This window comes from Vollenhovia emeryi, unplaced genomic scaffold (assembly GCF_000949405.1).
Source record: "Vollenhovia emeryi isolate VEMERY1.0 unplaced genomic scaffold, V.emery_V1.0 DF939135.1, whole genome shotgun sequence".
Taxonomy (NCBI): domain Eukaryota; kingdom Metazoa; phylum Arthropoda; class Insecta; order Hymenoptera; family Formicidae; genus Vollenhovia; species Vollenhovia emeryi.
Window position 1 is genome coordinate 1,237,141 of NW_011967231.1, and position 15,366 is coordinate 1,252,506.

Consider the following 15,366-nt stretch of genomic DNA (forward strand, 5'->3'; position numbering starts at 1 on the left):
TTTATTGTGTTTTCCAAAATTGTCTAAAAACTCAGTAGTTACAAAATCAATATTTTATTCACAATTATAATATGTATTATAATTGTAGCATAGATATAGAAGTAGCATAGATCGTCATAAATTCAAAGAATAATTTATAATTTCTTCCTAAATTAGCGTAACGTATTAAAAATGAACACAAACGAATTTCTGGTAGTTCGAAAAGGATTTCTTAGAAGTAGGTATGTATAACTTTTGTCCTCATCGAAGTAAATTGAAATTGTTTAGTACAAAGAATACCTTTTGCGTCGGAAAAAGAGCACAGAATTGGTGGCATAAAAACGAATTCTGCTTGAACTCTTAAGAGTATTTTTAGAACAGAAATGAAATGGGAAAAGAATTCATTTCACAATTTGGGAATTTGAAAGGAATTCTTTTTAGATTCTCTGTGCTATCTAGGAAATTATGTATAAAATATTATGATAATTTTTTCAAAATCAGATAAATTATGTAAATGGTACTGTAAAGTTGATAAAATTTTATCTACTTTACATATTCCTTCAATTTTCCATTTTAACGAGCGTTTTAGTGTCATCTGCAGCAATTTCACAATACTGTGCTGCACCATGTATGTCATATGCAGGAGTTTCCCCGATCCAAGCATATGCAATCTCAGAAATTACAATAGCACTTTCGTGTTTCCCTAATTATTCGATACAATTTAAGCGCGCATATATGTATAAATTTACACGTAACGCCTTGTCCTGCACTATATACCTAATATGAGAAACAATGCATAATGAAAATTTAGCTTCAAAACAGGAAATATTATAATGAAAGCAAGTAAGTTAATATTTGCTGTGTATACAATATAGAAGTAGATTGCCTGGGTCAGTTTTTAATTTTCATAAACTTTGTTTTAGATTAATTACACATAACATAATGTCTACTGTTTTAAATCGCTTCCTGGCCAGTTTATCTCCAGTGCCTTCTATCATAGATAACAAACGGTAACTAAACTTTCCATATAATTGTATTAAGCCAAATGGCGACGTAACGAGATAAGTACCCGTAGATTATATTTTGCTCTGATAATTAAACAGATGAAGTTTTAATTGCCGCTAGCAATTTAACGAATTAACGCTTCTACATCGGAGTATCATTACGTCTGTTTTGTCTTGGTCATCTAACCATAGGTCGATTCGAAACTTTTTCGTCTAATGTGATGCCTCGAGGTTACTCGAAACAATCGATTAGCTTGCATTGTTGTAGGAAATTGTTTCTTGTTTTAGCTTTCAATTATCTGAAGCCTAATTTACAATGTGCTCTCCGCACCTAGAAACATTCTATTGTATATAAACGAATCGAAACACTTAAAAAAATTGTCGACAGTGTACGATTGTACAGTGTATAATGTACAATTTATCCGCTTGCGCAAATGTTTTAAACGTATTTACTGACTACAAAGTAGAATGTTTCTAGACGCAAAGAGCACATTGTAGATTAGGCTTTGTAACAGAACACACAAGATCTGTCGTTTCTCGGGCGAAAGACGTTAAACCTGTGAGAAACGCTATGAGAAACAAATGGATTCTTATAATACAGATTAATTTCTGAGAATGAATTGTACAACGATGCATTACATTGTCGTCTCTGGGCGCTGTATTATCTACGTGTATGTTCCGGAAGTTCAGAGTTTTCTATCTCAGTGTACGATTTCTTACAATTAAACAGAAATACTTGTAACTCTATCTATAATTCAATCATGACGCGTATGATAAAATATTAAATTTTGTGAACACTTCTAGGACACGGCGCCTTTGTAGAACTGTAGAAACTTGTCATTGTAATAAAAGAAAACAGAAAAAGAACAGACAGCAAAGGGAATTAACTTTCTACGGTATACAATTACGTCGTTTTTCATCTCTTTGTCAGCGTATACGAATTCTCGTGATTAAAATAGAAATACTTGTGACTCTATTAATAATTGAATCATGACGCGTATAATAAAATATTTAATTTTGTAAACACTTGTCGGACACGGAACTGTAGAAACTTGCCGTAATAAACGAAAAAAGACAAAGAACAGACAACAAAGAGAATTACTGTCTACGGTACACAATTACGTCGTTTTTCATCTCTTTGTCAGCGTATACGAATTCTCGTGATTAAAATAGAAATACTTGTGACTCTATTAATAATTGAATCATGACGCGTATAATAAAATATTTAATTTTGTAAACACTTGTCGGACACGGAACTGTAGAAACTTGCCGTAATAAAAGAAAGAAGAAAAGGAACAGACTGCAAAAAGAATTACCTCCCACGGTACGCAATTACGTCGCAATTTTTTTTTTCCACGAAGCATTCTATTTGCCTCAGCCACCCCCATGATGCGCCAGTAAATCTCACCGTGTCGCATTACGGTACGGGCGGAATTTGTTAAGACGAGTAATTGATTCCGTATCTTTGTGTTGACTGTATGTCCCTGAATCTCTGGGTATGTTTGCACCACCAGTATGCAATAAATCGGGACTTGTCACGTGCCTGCGGATAAGTTGCTCAAGAAGCATACCAGTAACTCAAGGCTGTATGTAAAAATTGACTTTTAAAGAACAATTTAAAAAATTATACATGATCTTTCTTACATTATACGTGTAGTATTTTATATGCATGTATTTTGAAACTACCAATATCGCGACTACATTCATTGTTTTTCTGCGAAAATAAAAGAATCGAAGAACATGATTCAATTTTTATTTCAGGTCGGTGCCAACTATGTAACGAATGTAACCGCATGTTCTTGCGACGCGAATTTCCCGTGCGGAAGCAGAAGAGAAATATCATTATGAGATAATGGCGTCATCAAAGGGAAAAACGGGAGACCGACCGGTGAGAAGGCGAATAACAAGACGAATATCACGCCCTGACACTCGTTCCCAAGTTAAATCGGTACGCCGTAAACGCGCGCACACTCCATATCGACGGCAGCCATACAATTCCGTCAGCATACCTCAATTGGTCTATGAACTCCTTACCGTCGACAAATATAATCAGGGTAATACGACCGAGACATAATAATATGATTAACAGCAATGGCTGCAATAAGTCCAATAAATTATTTTGACATACTCTTAAGGATCGTCTACAATAGATGAAGTAAGCCTGGCGTCAGAAATAAGAGTAGGAGTAGAGAAATAAACCATTTCCATTTCTTACTCCTACTTCAGCTCTGACGCATACTCTCGGCGAATTAGAGCGATGTTCGACCAGTGCTATAAGTATTAAAAAAATTATGCCTGTACTTTAGCTTTTACACTGAAAGGTAAAGGTTACGGTTTTCTTACTTCTTACTGCTTGCTTCCAATATAGATGGTCCTTTAAGCACCACACGAACTTTTCAGCTCGAAACCAAGCACATTCCATAACATCTAACGTTAAGTTTTCTAATTGTATAATGTATTGCATGCAATCATAATCGATACTGGATAAAACATTATGTCATTAGCTAGAAATAACCTAAAGATACCGATTTGTAATCTAACATTGTTTCTATATATCTGTTGTTGCAGAAGCAAGACGCTTTCCGTCTCCGGAACGCTTCGAGGCACGCTCTCGAAGAATGCAGAATTCTCACGAGCAGCAAAGGCTCCCGTATGGGGCAGTCGACCATCGCGAGGATTCGGAATCCGTGCAAGTGCCCGAATACACAATAGAATCCAGACCTACATCCGTCGATAGTCTCACCGAAGCAACGGATGCTGCAAATAGCTCGGCGCCGACGAGTTCCGCGAATAGCAGCGTGTCAAATGTCTCAATGGAACCAATCAAGCTGGCAAACTCGCTCAACAGCGCCAAAGCGCTTTTCAGGAAGAGATCCCTGGTACAGCTCATTAACAGTTACATCAAAGCTGGCATCGAAGAAGGTGCATTTTTCAATGGAGTTTCTCAGCCTATATATATATATATAGCGGTAAAAGTAAATGTTGAATAATATAATAGCAGCAAAACTTTAGATTGCTCCTCTCATAGAGACCTAAAGACACTGCTATAACATAATTGTTTTCACGTTAGAAGCTCGCATAAATCTCCTTTGAGGGATTTACGAAGATAAATGAAATAAAATAATTTATCTCGTTGTTTCCCTCTTTCTCTCCCAGGCCGTTTAAAACAAGCCAAATGATTTAAAAAGCGTTTGCATACAATTTTAGAAGCAATTATTTTGAAAAGATTTTAAGAGGCCCTTTCTTCTTCTTTTTTCTTCTAACAGTTTATATAATAAACTGACAATTTTTGCGCGGAGCACACGAGTAGGTGTAACCGATGACTCCTAGAACAAATGCATCAAACGAGGGCGTTTCGAGTAGACAGGCTCGTTTGATACGTTTGTGTCACGTCAATTGTCATTACATCGCGTTGTACGTAAAAGCGCTGCTCTTAAGAGCGACGTCAAAGTTCACAAGTGATGACAAATGCAAACAACGAACGATATCCACATTGTAGGAAAGCGACAGGCGAAAAAGTATATCCGCAAGGCGCTGTCTTTCGGCGTGAGATCAGGCTACTTGATCCCGACCGACCGACAAGGTAGCATGCTCCGCGTGTGCCCGACTCTGGACACACAGTCTTGGAGATGGGGACCGACCGACGCTGAGTCTCGACAAAGACGACGCATTGCTCGACGAGGGAAGACGCATTTGACAACTATCGCCGATCGAAAAGCAATGCGTCGCGGAATTCCACGAGATCAATTGCTTCACAGCGTGGGCGACAGGCGGACGGATACGAAAAGGAGAAACAGAACGCGTCTCGCTAAAAGTCCTGCCAGAAGCTCGAGCACGCGGGAGAGCCCTCCGAGAAAATCGCCTGGTAAATCACGCGAGAGAAACAAACGGAAAGCTTCCACAAAGAGGAACAGGTTTGTTAATTATTTTCTTTTGAAAAAGACATTTATTGTATCTCTTCAATTTGACGTTTATAAAAGTTAACGCGAAACGATTGCTTTTTTTTCAAAAATTGCAATATTGCAAAATTAAATAACTACTTCTTATAAATCCGTTTCTAAAAATACTCTATCATTATTTCTTATTCCATTGTATTGGACAGTGACTTAGCGAGCTTAACTGTATTACGAAAATGGATTTAATAGACTTTAATATAGTACGGACGTTTTAATAAGCTTAAATGCATTATGAATGCCTTAAACATGAAAAGCGAGAAAAGATTAAAAAATGTCACAGTGACGTTAAATTCTCTTTTCCTCGCTGTATTCATGTGACGCACAGCGTTCGCGATATTGTTTTACGTATTACATTTTGCCGGTGCATATCTGTTTAATAAAGAAAAATTAATTTGCTTGCGTCGTGCTTGTTTTAGCAAAATTAGTAATGCGATCAACAATAAACGAGAACAGCAGCAAAAAGAAGACAACGATAAAAATAAGAAGTCAGTCAAGAGGCGACGAACGTCCTTTTCCGCGAAACGTGCTAAGAATGATCACGAACCAGTTGGGGAAAGCTATAAAGACGTTAGCGGAAGAGATCGTGATCAATATAAAAGCAATGAGGAGAACTACAGACCTGAAAGACGAAAGTCGACGTCGAGTCAAGAGGATGAATCAATGGAGAAACGAGATACCGAGGCAAATATCAACGATGACAGGATAGAAAGTAGAAATTCCAACGATGAGGACAATGACAAAAAATCTGATGAAGGGAGTGTCGAACGTGACATGAGCGGCAGAACGGCCAGAGAAATAGAACATTGAAGAATTAAACGCCGATCTCTCGAATGAGACGCCTTTTTTTATTTAGAAACGAAAATTTCCTTTCTTTCATACTCTTTGTCTTTATAAAATATATTTCTTAGATGAAATTTTGGGATTTATTCGAAATTATATTTTCATATCGCAAACATGTGTCGTCGTTCTTTTCATTACTACATTTTATATAGACTCAAGAGAAAAAAACATCTATTCTGCAAATATTTAATTTTGTTAAAATCTTTTCAGGGACTATTCCAGGATGTGTTCTTCACGTCTTAAAAATAAATTAAATTGATAACGTTCTACTGATACAGTAATACTAATGAATCGATAAATAAGCAATTACAGTTGCTTTCGAATATTAACAGGGATTCTTTAGGTTTAATTTTAATTATATATTATATTCAAAACACGGGGATGATTTTTTTTTCCTTTCGAATGAAATTCGTCCAGCGCTTATTCCAAATTGTTGCAGATTTAATTAAGCTTGGCAAAATACTGCTGTCACAAACATTTTAATGTTCCTCTTTCTGTTCCTCTCTTCCGTCCCTTTTTCTATCCATTAAATGTGTCATAAACCCGCTTATCTTTAAAAACCAACAAGGTTAATTATTAGCTTTAATTAGGTTAAATATTAGTAAAATTAGATAAGATTAAATCCGCTATTCGAATTCAACTCGTAATTGAAACAAATATCATTGTATAAAGTAGATAAAACTTCTGCGACAGGTTAAAGCCAAAGAATTATCGCGTTTGATTTCTTTATATACATATATTACTGCATGTGATTTATTAAAAACTTAATTAGGAATTAATCGATTACTCGAACGATAATTGTAAATAATTTTAAACAAAACAAAGACGAGACGTGAAGAAAGTTCCGACGGGAGACGATGTCATTGTTTTTTCCTTTCAATCTTCAACATTTTGGATGATTTTAAACAAAATTCGTACCACGATCAAGTGATAATCCAGGAAATTCAAAAAATTAGTAAAAAATATTTAATAACTAGGCAACAAATCTTTCACGCTACCTGAAAACCAGAAGAAATAACAGAATTTTAACGGTAACCCCAAAATGGCTCGCATAAAGAAGCATCGGGATACGCAAACCCAAGAAACGAGTGAGTAATTATTTCGATACGTTAAAGGAATATTGATTACTTCTTGTAATATCTTCAAGCATTTTTTATTATCTAAAAGCAGCAAAGACACAGATTTTATATAAATTTCAATTTATAATTCTTTAGTTTAGTTATAAAGTTTAGCTATATAAAACATTATTCTTAGCTAAGTTGTATTTAAGATGCAATCTCTTTAAATTTTCTATTGTAATTGATAGTATATCTGATGCCAGTAAATCATCACATTAGTATTAGCATAGTGATGGTGTGCCACAGGCGTACATTTTTATATTTTAACTATTTTTTTATTGTATAATACGAAAAACAGCATATAAAGATTTATGCGAAATGAAAATAAGTATATAATAATAATTTATTCATCATAATGTAATCTAAAGAGCAACGTCGTCGCAAGCCGAACATTCCCGAGTTGGTCTACAAGTACCTTGCTGCGAACGAAGCTTTTGACGATACAGAACATCGTCTCGTAAGCAAATGCCATTCCTGCGGCCAAGAGAAACATCATGACGAAGTCATAGATTCTCCTTCGCAAGTTGTCAACAGGGGCATAGGTTACAGAGTAAGGCCAGGACAGCGCAAGGATAGTAGTAGAGTTTCAAAATTGCCCAAAGTCAAGCGACGTCCTATCTCCAAGGATCTGCCGAGCTCGTATTTGCAAAAATGCATAGATAGTGAAGGTATTAAAATTAATTTAAACAGTATAATTATAAATCGCTATACAATACACAAATTGGATTAACAAAGTTATACAATTATATACATATACATATTCATATGTAATATAGTGTTTTAAAATTGCAAAGAATGATAAAATAGGAAACTCGAGAAAATGTTATTCAAAGACAACTTTTTACTTCAAATTTTATAAATATTTTTTGATAGATACAAGAAAGGCAAAAAAGTATATGAAAAAAGCGCTGGACTTTGGTGTCGAGTCCGGTTACCTCATCCCTTCCGATCCTACGTATAGAATTCTACGCGTGTCCTCGGACTTAATGAAAAGCGATTCGCGAAGAAGCAAAAGCATTTGCGATACGGCTCTCTCTAAGAATCGTAATATTCCGACTAAACTCGAGGACCTCCAAGTGCAAGAGCAAAGGAGGCGGCGAGGAAGGCGCGGAAGGCGTAGTCGAAGATCAAAAAGTGGTTCGAGGACGCGTCGTAGAAGCAGAAGGGGGAGGAGAAGGAGCAGATCTCGTAGCATAGGACGTAAAAGGAACAGCAGGTAAATGTCAGGCATAACATATAATTCGGAATAATTATCAAAAAGTTCAAGAGCGTACAAAAATTCTTTTAATTGCAATTTAAAAAAAATTATTGCAATCCAAAATGAAAAAACGATAGAGGACAACATGAAGTTGAGATCATTTCTTGAATAGCAACTCAATTTTTTCTTACTTTGGAGCAAATTTTTGAAGATAAATTAAAAGTGAACGTAAATTTACAAATGTATGTAGGTGGGCTAATAACATACAGCATAATTCATTAATTTCTTTACACACTTTATTAATTACTTGAATACAACAGTTTTGAGACGGTGAAACGGTAAATAGGAAAAAAAAGGATGTCTATAATATGATATATCTATCTAGTTTACGTTTCTCCAATAATAAACCCATCGTTATCTACGATCGATAGGAAATTATTTTTATCTCCGCATAATTGCTTCTTGTTAGGCGAAATAATTAGAATCTAGCGTCATAATCGCTCAGAGTGGTCGCACTGTGAACTACAGTGTAGGTCTAGAAACTCGATAAAACGGTCAAAGGAATTTCCAGCCCGCAGAATCCCGAAGAGGTTGTCGAGGATAAGGCGGACGATTACGAGATGGATGAGAACGATCCAAAGAGCAATATTCACACGGGCGACATAGAAAGGGAACCGAAGACCGTTCGATCGAATCAACCTGACAAGGAGCGATCCACGGAGAAAGTTGAGGAGGATGGCTCGGATTTATCCCTCGACGAGGATGAAACTGATGACGAGATGGCGACCAAGGAAGCTGACATTACCAAATCATAGTTTTTCAAAGTTCAATTTAAATGCAATTTCTGTAAAGCGCAATCTCTTCTCCATTTTATTCATCCGATGCTTTAGCAAATGATTGACTTTGTATAAAATTATATTATTTATCTACGTTTTGATGTTCGTTTACAATCTAATAATTACACGTATAAAATGTAATGCATATAATCACGTGGTTAGTCATGTGCAATATACGTGCTTCAATAAACCGATGTGTATTCACATCGTATAACAAAATTGTCATTTGTTGAATCTCGAGATGCATTAGATTGTATTTTAGAACTAGAATTGAGAAAGATGCTGAAAATTTATAGATCTTAAGCTTTATGTATTACTTCCCTTTTCTAAATTTATTGCCAACATCCAAAGAGCGATTTTACGATTCCGCAAATTTACACGATTGCTTGGAGAACGTCCCTTTTGCGAATTCAAGACTTTAAGTGGAGGTGAAACTTTCTCTGCGAGATCGTAAGATACCTTACAAAGATACCTTACAATATGGAAAACAGGAAAAGCCCAAGCTGGCAGGTTGCGATAAAATATCAAAATGTCTATTATATCAAGATAACATTTAAACATTTTACCAATAAATTTTGGATTATGTCCTTTCTTCATATGCTTTTGTACGAATTGGAATCAATTCGGCCGACAGTCCGAGATAGATGGGTAGGTAAGTTTCCGAAAAGTAATTCTGGCCTCAGAGTAAATAGTAAACGAACAGATGTCAATTACCCAATTTTTGTACTCTTAACGCTTATTTATGTTGCAAAAATGGAAGTTCTGCAGGATTTACCAAGTAGCTAATTATCATGTATCAATCATGTATTAATCACGTACTGCCACTGCGCAAGATCTCTTTTAACGAAGTTTTAACAAGTTTAAAGAAATACGTATTATATTTCTCCAACAAACACTTTTTCTATAATTATCTAAATATTTTTCTCAAATTAAACTTATGTGAAATGGGTATTATTAGTATCCACCTGCATCAACTAGTGGATACGAAAATCGTTAGATCCCCTTGAGTTACGTAATTTTGTGCACGTCGCGTCGACCGGAAGCTACATGCTGCGAAGCCGACGATATGCTACAGAACTTGTCATAGATACTATATAAAACTTTACGTAAGTCTACCTTTCTCAGATTACGACATCACTCTCATTCAACTGCGCTCAGAAACTTCCACTTAGGGTGTTTCCGGTGCACTCGCCAGCTGAACAATTGCATTGTAACCTTGGCCAACTCCTAAGTTGTTTTCCGTGTGATTTCAAAATTGCAATTTTATATACTAAACTTCAATTATATTCATATTTACTGACTATTTACTGACTTCAATTGTATTCATATTTACTGACTATTAATAGAGCGATGTATATTTAAAATTATAAAAATGTCTTTTTAGGTAAGTATTGTTTTTTCCCTTTAAGAGATTTATACTGCACAGTTCACTTCTTCTTCTTTAAATGGCATCTGCCTTCAAATGAAGAACAATAGGTACGGCCTGCAGTTCACTTGAATACTACAAATGCTTCGAAGCGTTTTTCTTCTCCTTCTTTCTTTACTGAAAGAAAAGAAAAGAGGAATGCTTTAAATTTGTAGTGGACCGCAGCTTTAATTAATGATACTTTCAACTATGCCGATTGGCTCTCTCTCTCTCTCTCTCTCTCTCTCTCTCTCTCACTCTCTCTCACTCTCTCTCTTGACTAACTTCATGCTGAGAGAGTATCCTTTTAATCATAAATTCTTTAGAAACTTTCAAGACAAAAATTCTAATACAAAAATGTCGAGGCTACAATAGTTTTTAAATAATAAGCAATTACATTTCACAAATGACAGGCCTGAGATTTCGCGCGCTCAGGTACGGCGATACAACAAGTGATAAAGGTGTTTCTACGAATATCGCCCTTTTTAGCATAGTGACAACTTTCACAACAGACTTAGCGATTCATTCTCGAATTAATTGTTCCTCTTATTATAATATCTTTAACCATTTCTTTTGTTAACTTTGTGTAACGTCTTATTAATAAAAGGGAGGGGTTCACTATGATGAGCATCTTGATCAGACTGATATCCTTCGATTTAGTCGATCTCCGATATTCTGAGTGAACTTGGAATTTTCAGTTAGATTCAATCTAGTCTCCTGCCTCTCTTTATCCTCAAGTTTTCAAAATAACCGGATCATCGTCTTCCCAAATATTTTTTGTCCCGTTGAACGGTGACTTTGGTTCTCGCTCGCTCGCGAAACACATAGAAACACTTTTATCACTCGTCATGTCGCCGTGCCTGAGCGCGCGAAATCTCAGACCTGTCATTTGTGAAATATAATCGCTTATTATTTAAAAACTATCATAGCCTCGACATTTTTTTATTAGAATTTTCCTCTTGAAATTTTCTAAGGAATCTGCGATTCAAAGGATATCCGGTGGTTTTAGTACACCCTGTATATTTAACAGTTTGTCAATGTCAAATTACGTCTTCTTACGTTATGTCTTCTTCGCACGAAGAAAATCTTAAAGAAGATTATAAATAAATATATAAAAATTAAAACTAAATAGCGCGCGCGAAGCGACTATATGTCTTTGTTCTTTTTAAATAAAGTATTTAATATCAAGCAATTTATATTGTTATTAAAACAAAGAATTAAATAATTTATCTATAATAAGTTAAAATCTGCAATTAGGTAATACAGTACATTTATACACGTCAACTAAATTGAGGCAAAATCTCAGTAATTAGAATTTAAGAAACAATGATTTTTGTTTCGAAACATTTTCTCGATTGAACGGAGCCAATCGTTATCTTAAGTAATACTAATGAGCCCGCTGAATTATACACAAAATGTATAGTAACAGTCACTTCCCAGCGAGAAACGAGTCGTCGATCGACGTCGAAAACGATAGTGAATCGACATCGAAACGTGAAAGGTGACGTCGATTCGACATCGGTCGACGAGGCGTCCCTCGCGCGGAAAGTAATTCGAAATATTAGATACAGAATTTTCAACAGATTTTCAATTCGACGATACAACGAACTCGCAACGGTCGTGTTTGTTTTTCCCCTACGCAGTATCACGCGACGTTCCGCGTGCCATTGTGTACGCGAAGGTCGCAATCATTCGCTTGCCGAACCTCGGGCCGGCAGGCCGCGTCGAGGGTCGCTCCGTGCGTCGTATTACTTTTGCGTTATCAGTTTCCGAGACGCGATCGCGATGAGCGTGGGGCTAAAACGTTATTATTTCGTACACGTTTATCAGTAACAAGTAACGTTCTTCGAGTTATTATTAAGTTTCTGAAACTTGTAATGAGAAACGATTTGCACATTGAGGCGACGGCTCTTTATCAACGTAGATACTTGACGAGAGTAACTCGTCTAGAGTACGAATGTAAACCGTGGTACTTTGCCGCGATTATACGTACATACATCTCGTTTACGCATCGCGCTTTGAATTATCTGTCGATTTCGTAACCTGTTTGTTATTTTCGGTAAAAGAGAGAGAAATTTGATGTGCCGTTTTAGTGTTTTACGTTGTTCGCTGTGATTCGTTCCGTCGTACTTCGCAGTTCGTACATGCAGACAGTAGAGAAAGTTGCTTATTACGCGTCGTTACATTATACCTTAAAATATGATCGGAAATGTGTGTCTCAGTTAAATGTTACAATTAATAACGACTATTAATGTGTACATCGCAGTGAATGGGGATTGTAAAGTATCGTTTGGTTGCGGACTAAATAACTACTACTTTACCGCAGATGCTTGGATTCCGATGTCCGCGTCGCGTTTTAAATCGCTAATTTAAAAGCTTTATCTATTGCTATTTCTCAATTAAAAACGTCAGATCACGTGCCAGTTAAATGCGCGACGGAATATCACACGATATACGTTAATAATACTTGAAGTACTTGACGGTATTTCACGTCATTCGGGAGTGTCACGAGAAATTTCGCGCGAGTGTAATTAATTATTTTCGCGAGTGAATATTGTGTGAGTGCCACAAGGAAATCTAAGAGGAGGAGGCGGTTTGGGAGGCATCGGGCGATAGCGGAGCGATCCTGAGGTGAGTTTTATATACTTTATATATGATTTGCAAAATTAAGCACCTACTTCCCGTTTGTCTTATCTATTCAAACAATTGGAATAAGTTACAGACAAAATCATACTCTGAAATTTTGCGAGTTTATATTCGAAATAATAAGAAGACGTTTTTAGAAAGAAAATATAAAATATGTAATATGATAATTTCGATTTTAAATAATTATTCTATAGTAATCGTACGTCTATATTTTACCGCTCAACGTAGTTTACGACGTTGGCTCCAATTCCGCTATTACGCGTCGTATCGGTGAGTGATAAATTACCTTTTATGTCAAATTGACGTAATGGATCTATATAAAAATTGCATTAGGTCTACACTACGTAAGGAATACATTGGAATTTAAGATGGAATTTTATATACCCATACTTTCCCCAACTCAGTAAATAGCATGTCAATTACCTAAAACACGGCTCTTTTGTTGGAACAGTACGGTCGATAATCGATTTAAGTTTTGATATCGCAAGTTTTGATAGCGCATCTTTTTTAAATTACCGTAAAGAATTTACTACGAAGAACATCACCTCAGCCAGGGTTTAAATAATAAGAAGTTATATCCTGTTATATTATTAAATAAATTCTTATTTTTGAGACTGAGCTTTACGTTGCTTTGAGACTGAGCTCTACATTCAAATATAAACTCGCAAAATTTCAGAGTATGATTTTGTCTGTAACTTATTGCATCTACGTGTCTCAAACTGGTGCGCGAAGCACATAAAGTTGTAAATTGAATTTAGACGTTTAATAAACTGCAAACGATAAAAATACACGGTCTAAACGACAAAAATCTGATTTACAATAGAGACGACTTACTTCCATATACAATATATAATATATAAAATATCCGAATTTATTATTTATTAAATGCATAAGCACGCCATATCGTATCGTAAATAGGTGCAGACATTTCTCGTCGTTTCAGTCCTCGACGGTTGCCTTCCAAGATAAGTTTCGTAAATCGGATAAAATATTAAACGGGATTCACACAAAGTTTTATATATATCTCTTTATATAAAATCAATATTTTTTGCTCACGAGGAGAAATTAAAAGTTCCATTAAAGAGCATAATTCGATTATACCTGGCGCCCGTCCGTGCGAATCGCATCTACGAATTGCACTGGTCCCCATCCCCGCGGTTACAAAAGCCGTTAAGAGTCGCGCGACCTTGACTAGCCCGTGAACCCCAATCCGAAAATTTACGGGCGATCGCGCACATTCTTTCCCCTCGCCTTTCTTTTTATTCCCCGCGATCCCGACGAGGCGCCGAACCACCCTCCGTGCCGTTAGGTTCACCATCGTCGCGCATATTACGCTCGCTCCTGCTCGCTCTGCCGCCTGTGCGCTGCGCCGCGCCGCGCGATGCACACACGAAGGGGTGAAACGGATCGATCGCAGGGCTGCATCGCGTCTCCTCGACGACGACGACGAGACGCAACGCGGAACGTTTTCCGCTTCGACACGCCCGGCACGTCGTCGACACCGACGTCGCCGACGTCCCCGTCGTCCCCGTCGTCCCCGTCGTCCCCGTCTTCCCTGTCGTCGTCCTCCTCGTCGCGATTACCCCCGTCGTCGTCGGTCAGCGGATAGACGGATAGACGGCCGGCCGACGATTGTGCATCACGTGGACACGGAATTCACCCCGATGTCTTCTAGCTGCTCGCGGGGTGGTTGAACGTCACGGTCGCGACGACGACGGCGACGGCGGCGGCGACGGCGGCGGCCGATGTTGGCAGGCGCGCCCGCACACTCTCCCTCGATCGTCACTGGAGAACGATAGAAGAGCGACGGCGGGCTTCAGTCGGCACGCGGCGTCGCGACGCTAACCAACCCGCGTGCATCGCGCTAGATGTGTGTACTCGTGTGCTCGTCTCCTAAGCCCGGGACTTAGTTAAACAGTCAATTTTTCCTGACACAAGTCGCGAGCCTCGATTGTCGATTGATCGAAGGGTGCAGGATCCGAAGGCATTAAATACAGCGGAAACGCAGCATCCGCGACCGTTGAATCGCCGACCCAATCTTCTCTCATCGGTAAGTCTCGCTGACACTTACTCGGCTGCTCCCGACTGAAATGACCGATGAAACTGTTGATTGTAGCGTGTAACAAGTCTAATAATAAATAATAGCCAATTTTGTCTTTCGCGTAAATTGTGCTTGTGAGAAACGTCCAGTGGTCTCGCAAGCTCGGGCCTTCGCAGCTGGACTTTGGATCGCGTTTCTCGAGATCGATCGGATAAGTTGAAGCTTGGCGAGAAAAGTCGTTGTATCGTTCGCCAATTATTTGCATCAACAAACGCAGCGTTTCTTTGTAAAACGACATAGCCCGACGAGGCCACGGGTACGCCCATGCGTGAGGTCAATACAG

At 37.6% G+C, this 15,366-nt stretch overlaps 2 protein-coding genes across 2 annotated transcripts in view; both read left to right on the forward strand.

Moving 5' to 3' along the window:
* The first annotated feature begins 2,924 nt into the window (after window positions 1-2,924).
* LOC105567761 (protein starmaker-like) lies at window positions 2,925-9,433 on the forward strand. Its single transcript, XM_012022874.1, has 7 exons — window positions 2,925-3,037; window positions 3,552-3,905; window positions 4,483-4,897; window positions 5,356-5,705; window positions 7,266-7,565; window positions 7,771-8,113; window positions 8,667-9,433. The coding sequence occupies exons 2-7, from the start codon at window positions 3,602-3,604 to the stop codon at window positions 8,908-8,910; spliced, it is 1,956 nt and encodes a 651-aa protein (XP_011878264.1). The 5' UTR covers window positions 2,925-3,037; window positions 3,552-3,601; the 3' UTR covers window positions 8,911-9,433.
* Window positions 9,434-14,966: 5,533 nt separating this feature from the next.
* LOC105567709 overlaps window positions 14,967-15,366 on the forward strand; it is a 35,276-nt gene continuing 34,876 nt past the window's right edge. Inside the window, exon 1 of the mRNA XM_012022789.1 lies at window positions 14,967-15,032. The gene's annotated coding sequence lies outside the window, so the exon portion shown is untranslated. The remainder of the gene's footprint in view (window positions 15,033-15,366) is intronic.

What these genes read in the sequence shown, in the direction of transcription:
- LOC105567761 (XM_012022874.1), top strand. Translation starts at nt 3,602, where the DNA reads ATGCAGAATTCTCACGAGCAGCAAAGGCTCCCGTATGGGGCAGTCGAC. An exon ending in CAAAGCTGGCATCGAAGAAG is followed by an intron (nt 3,906 to 4,482) that starts GTGCATTTTTCA and finishes TCCACATTGTAG; the next exon opens with GAAAGCGACAGGCGAAAAAG. An exon ending in TGATGAAGGGAGTGTCGAAC is followed by an intron (nt 5,706 to 7,265) that starts GTGACATGAGCG and finishes TGTAATCTAAAG; the next exon opens with AGCAACGTCGTCGCAAGCCG.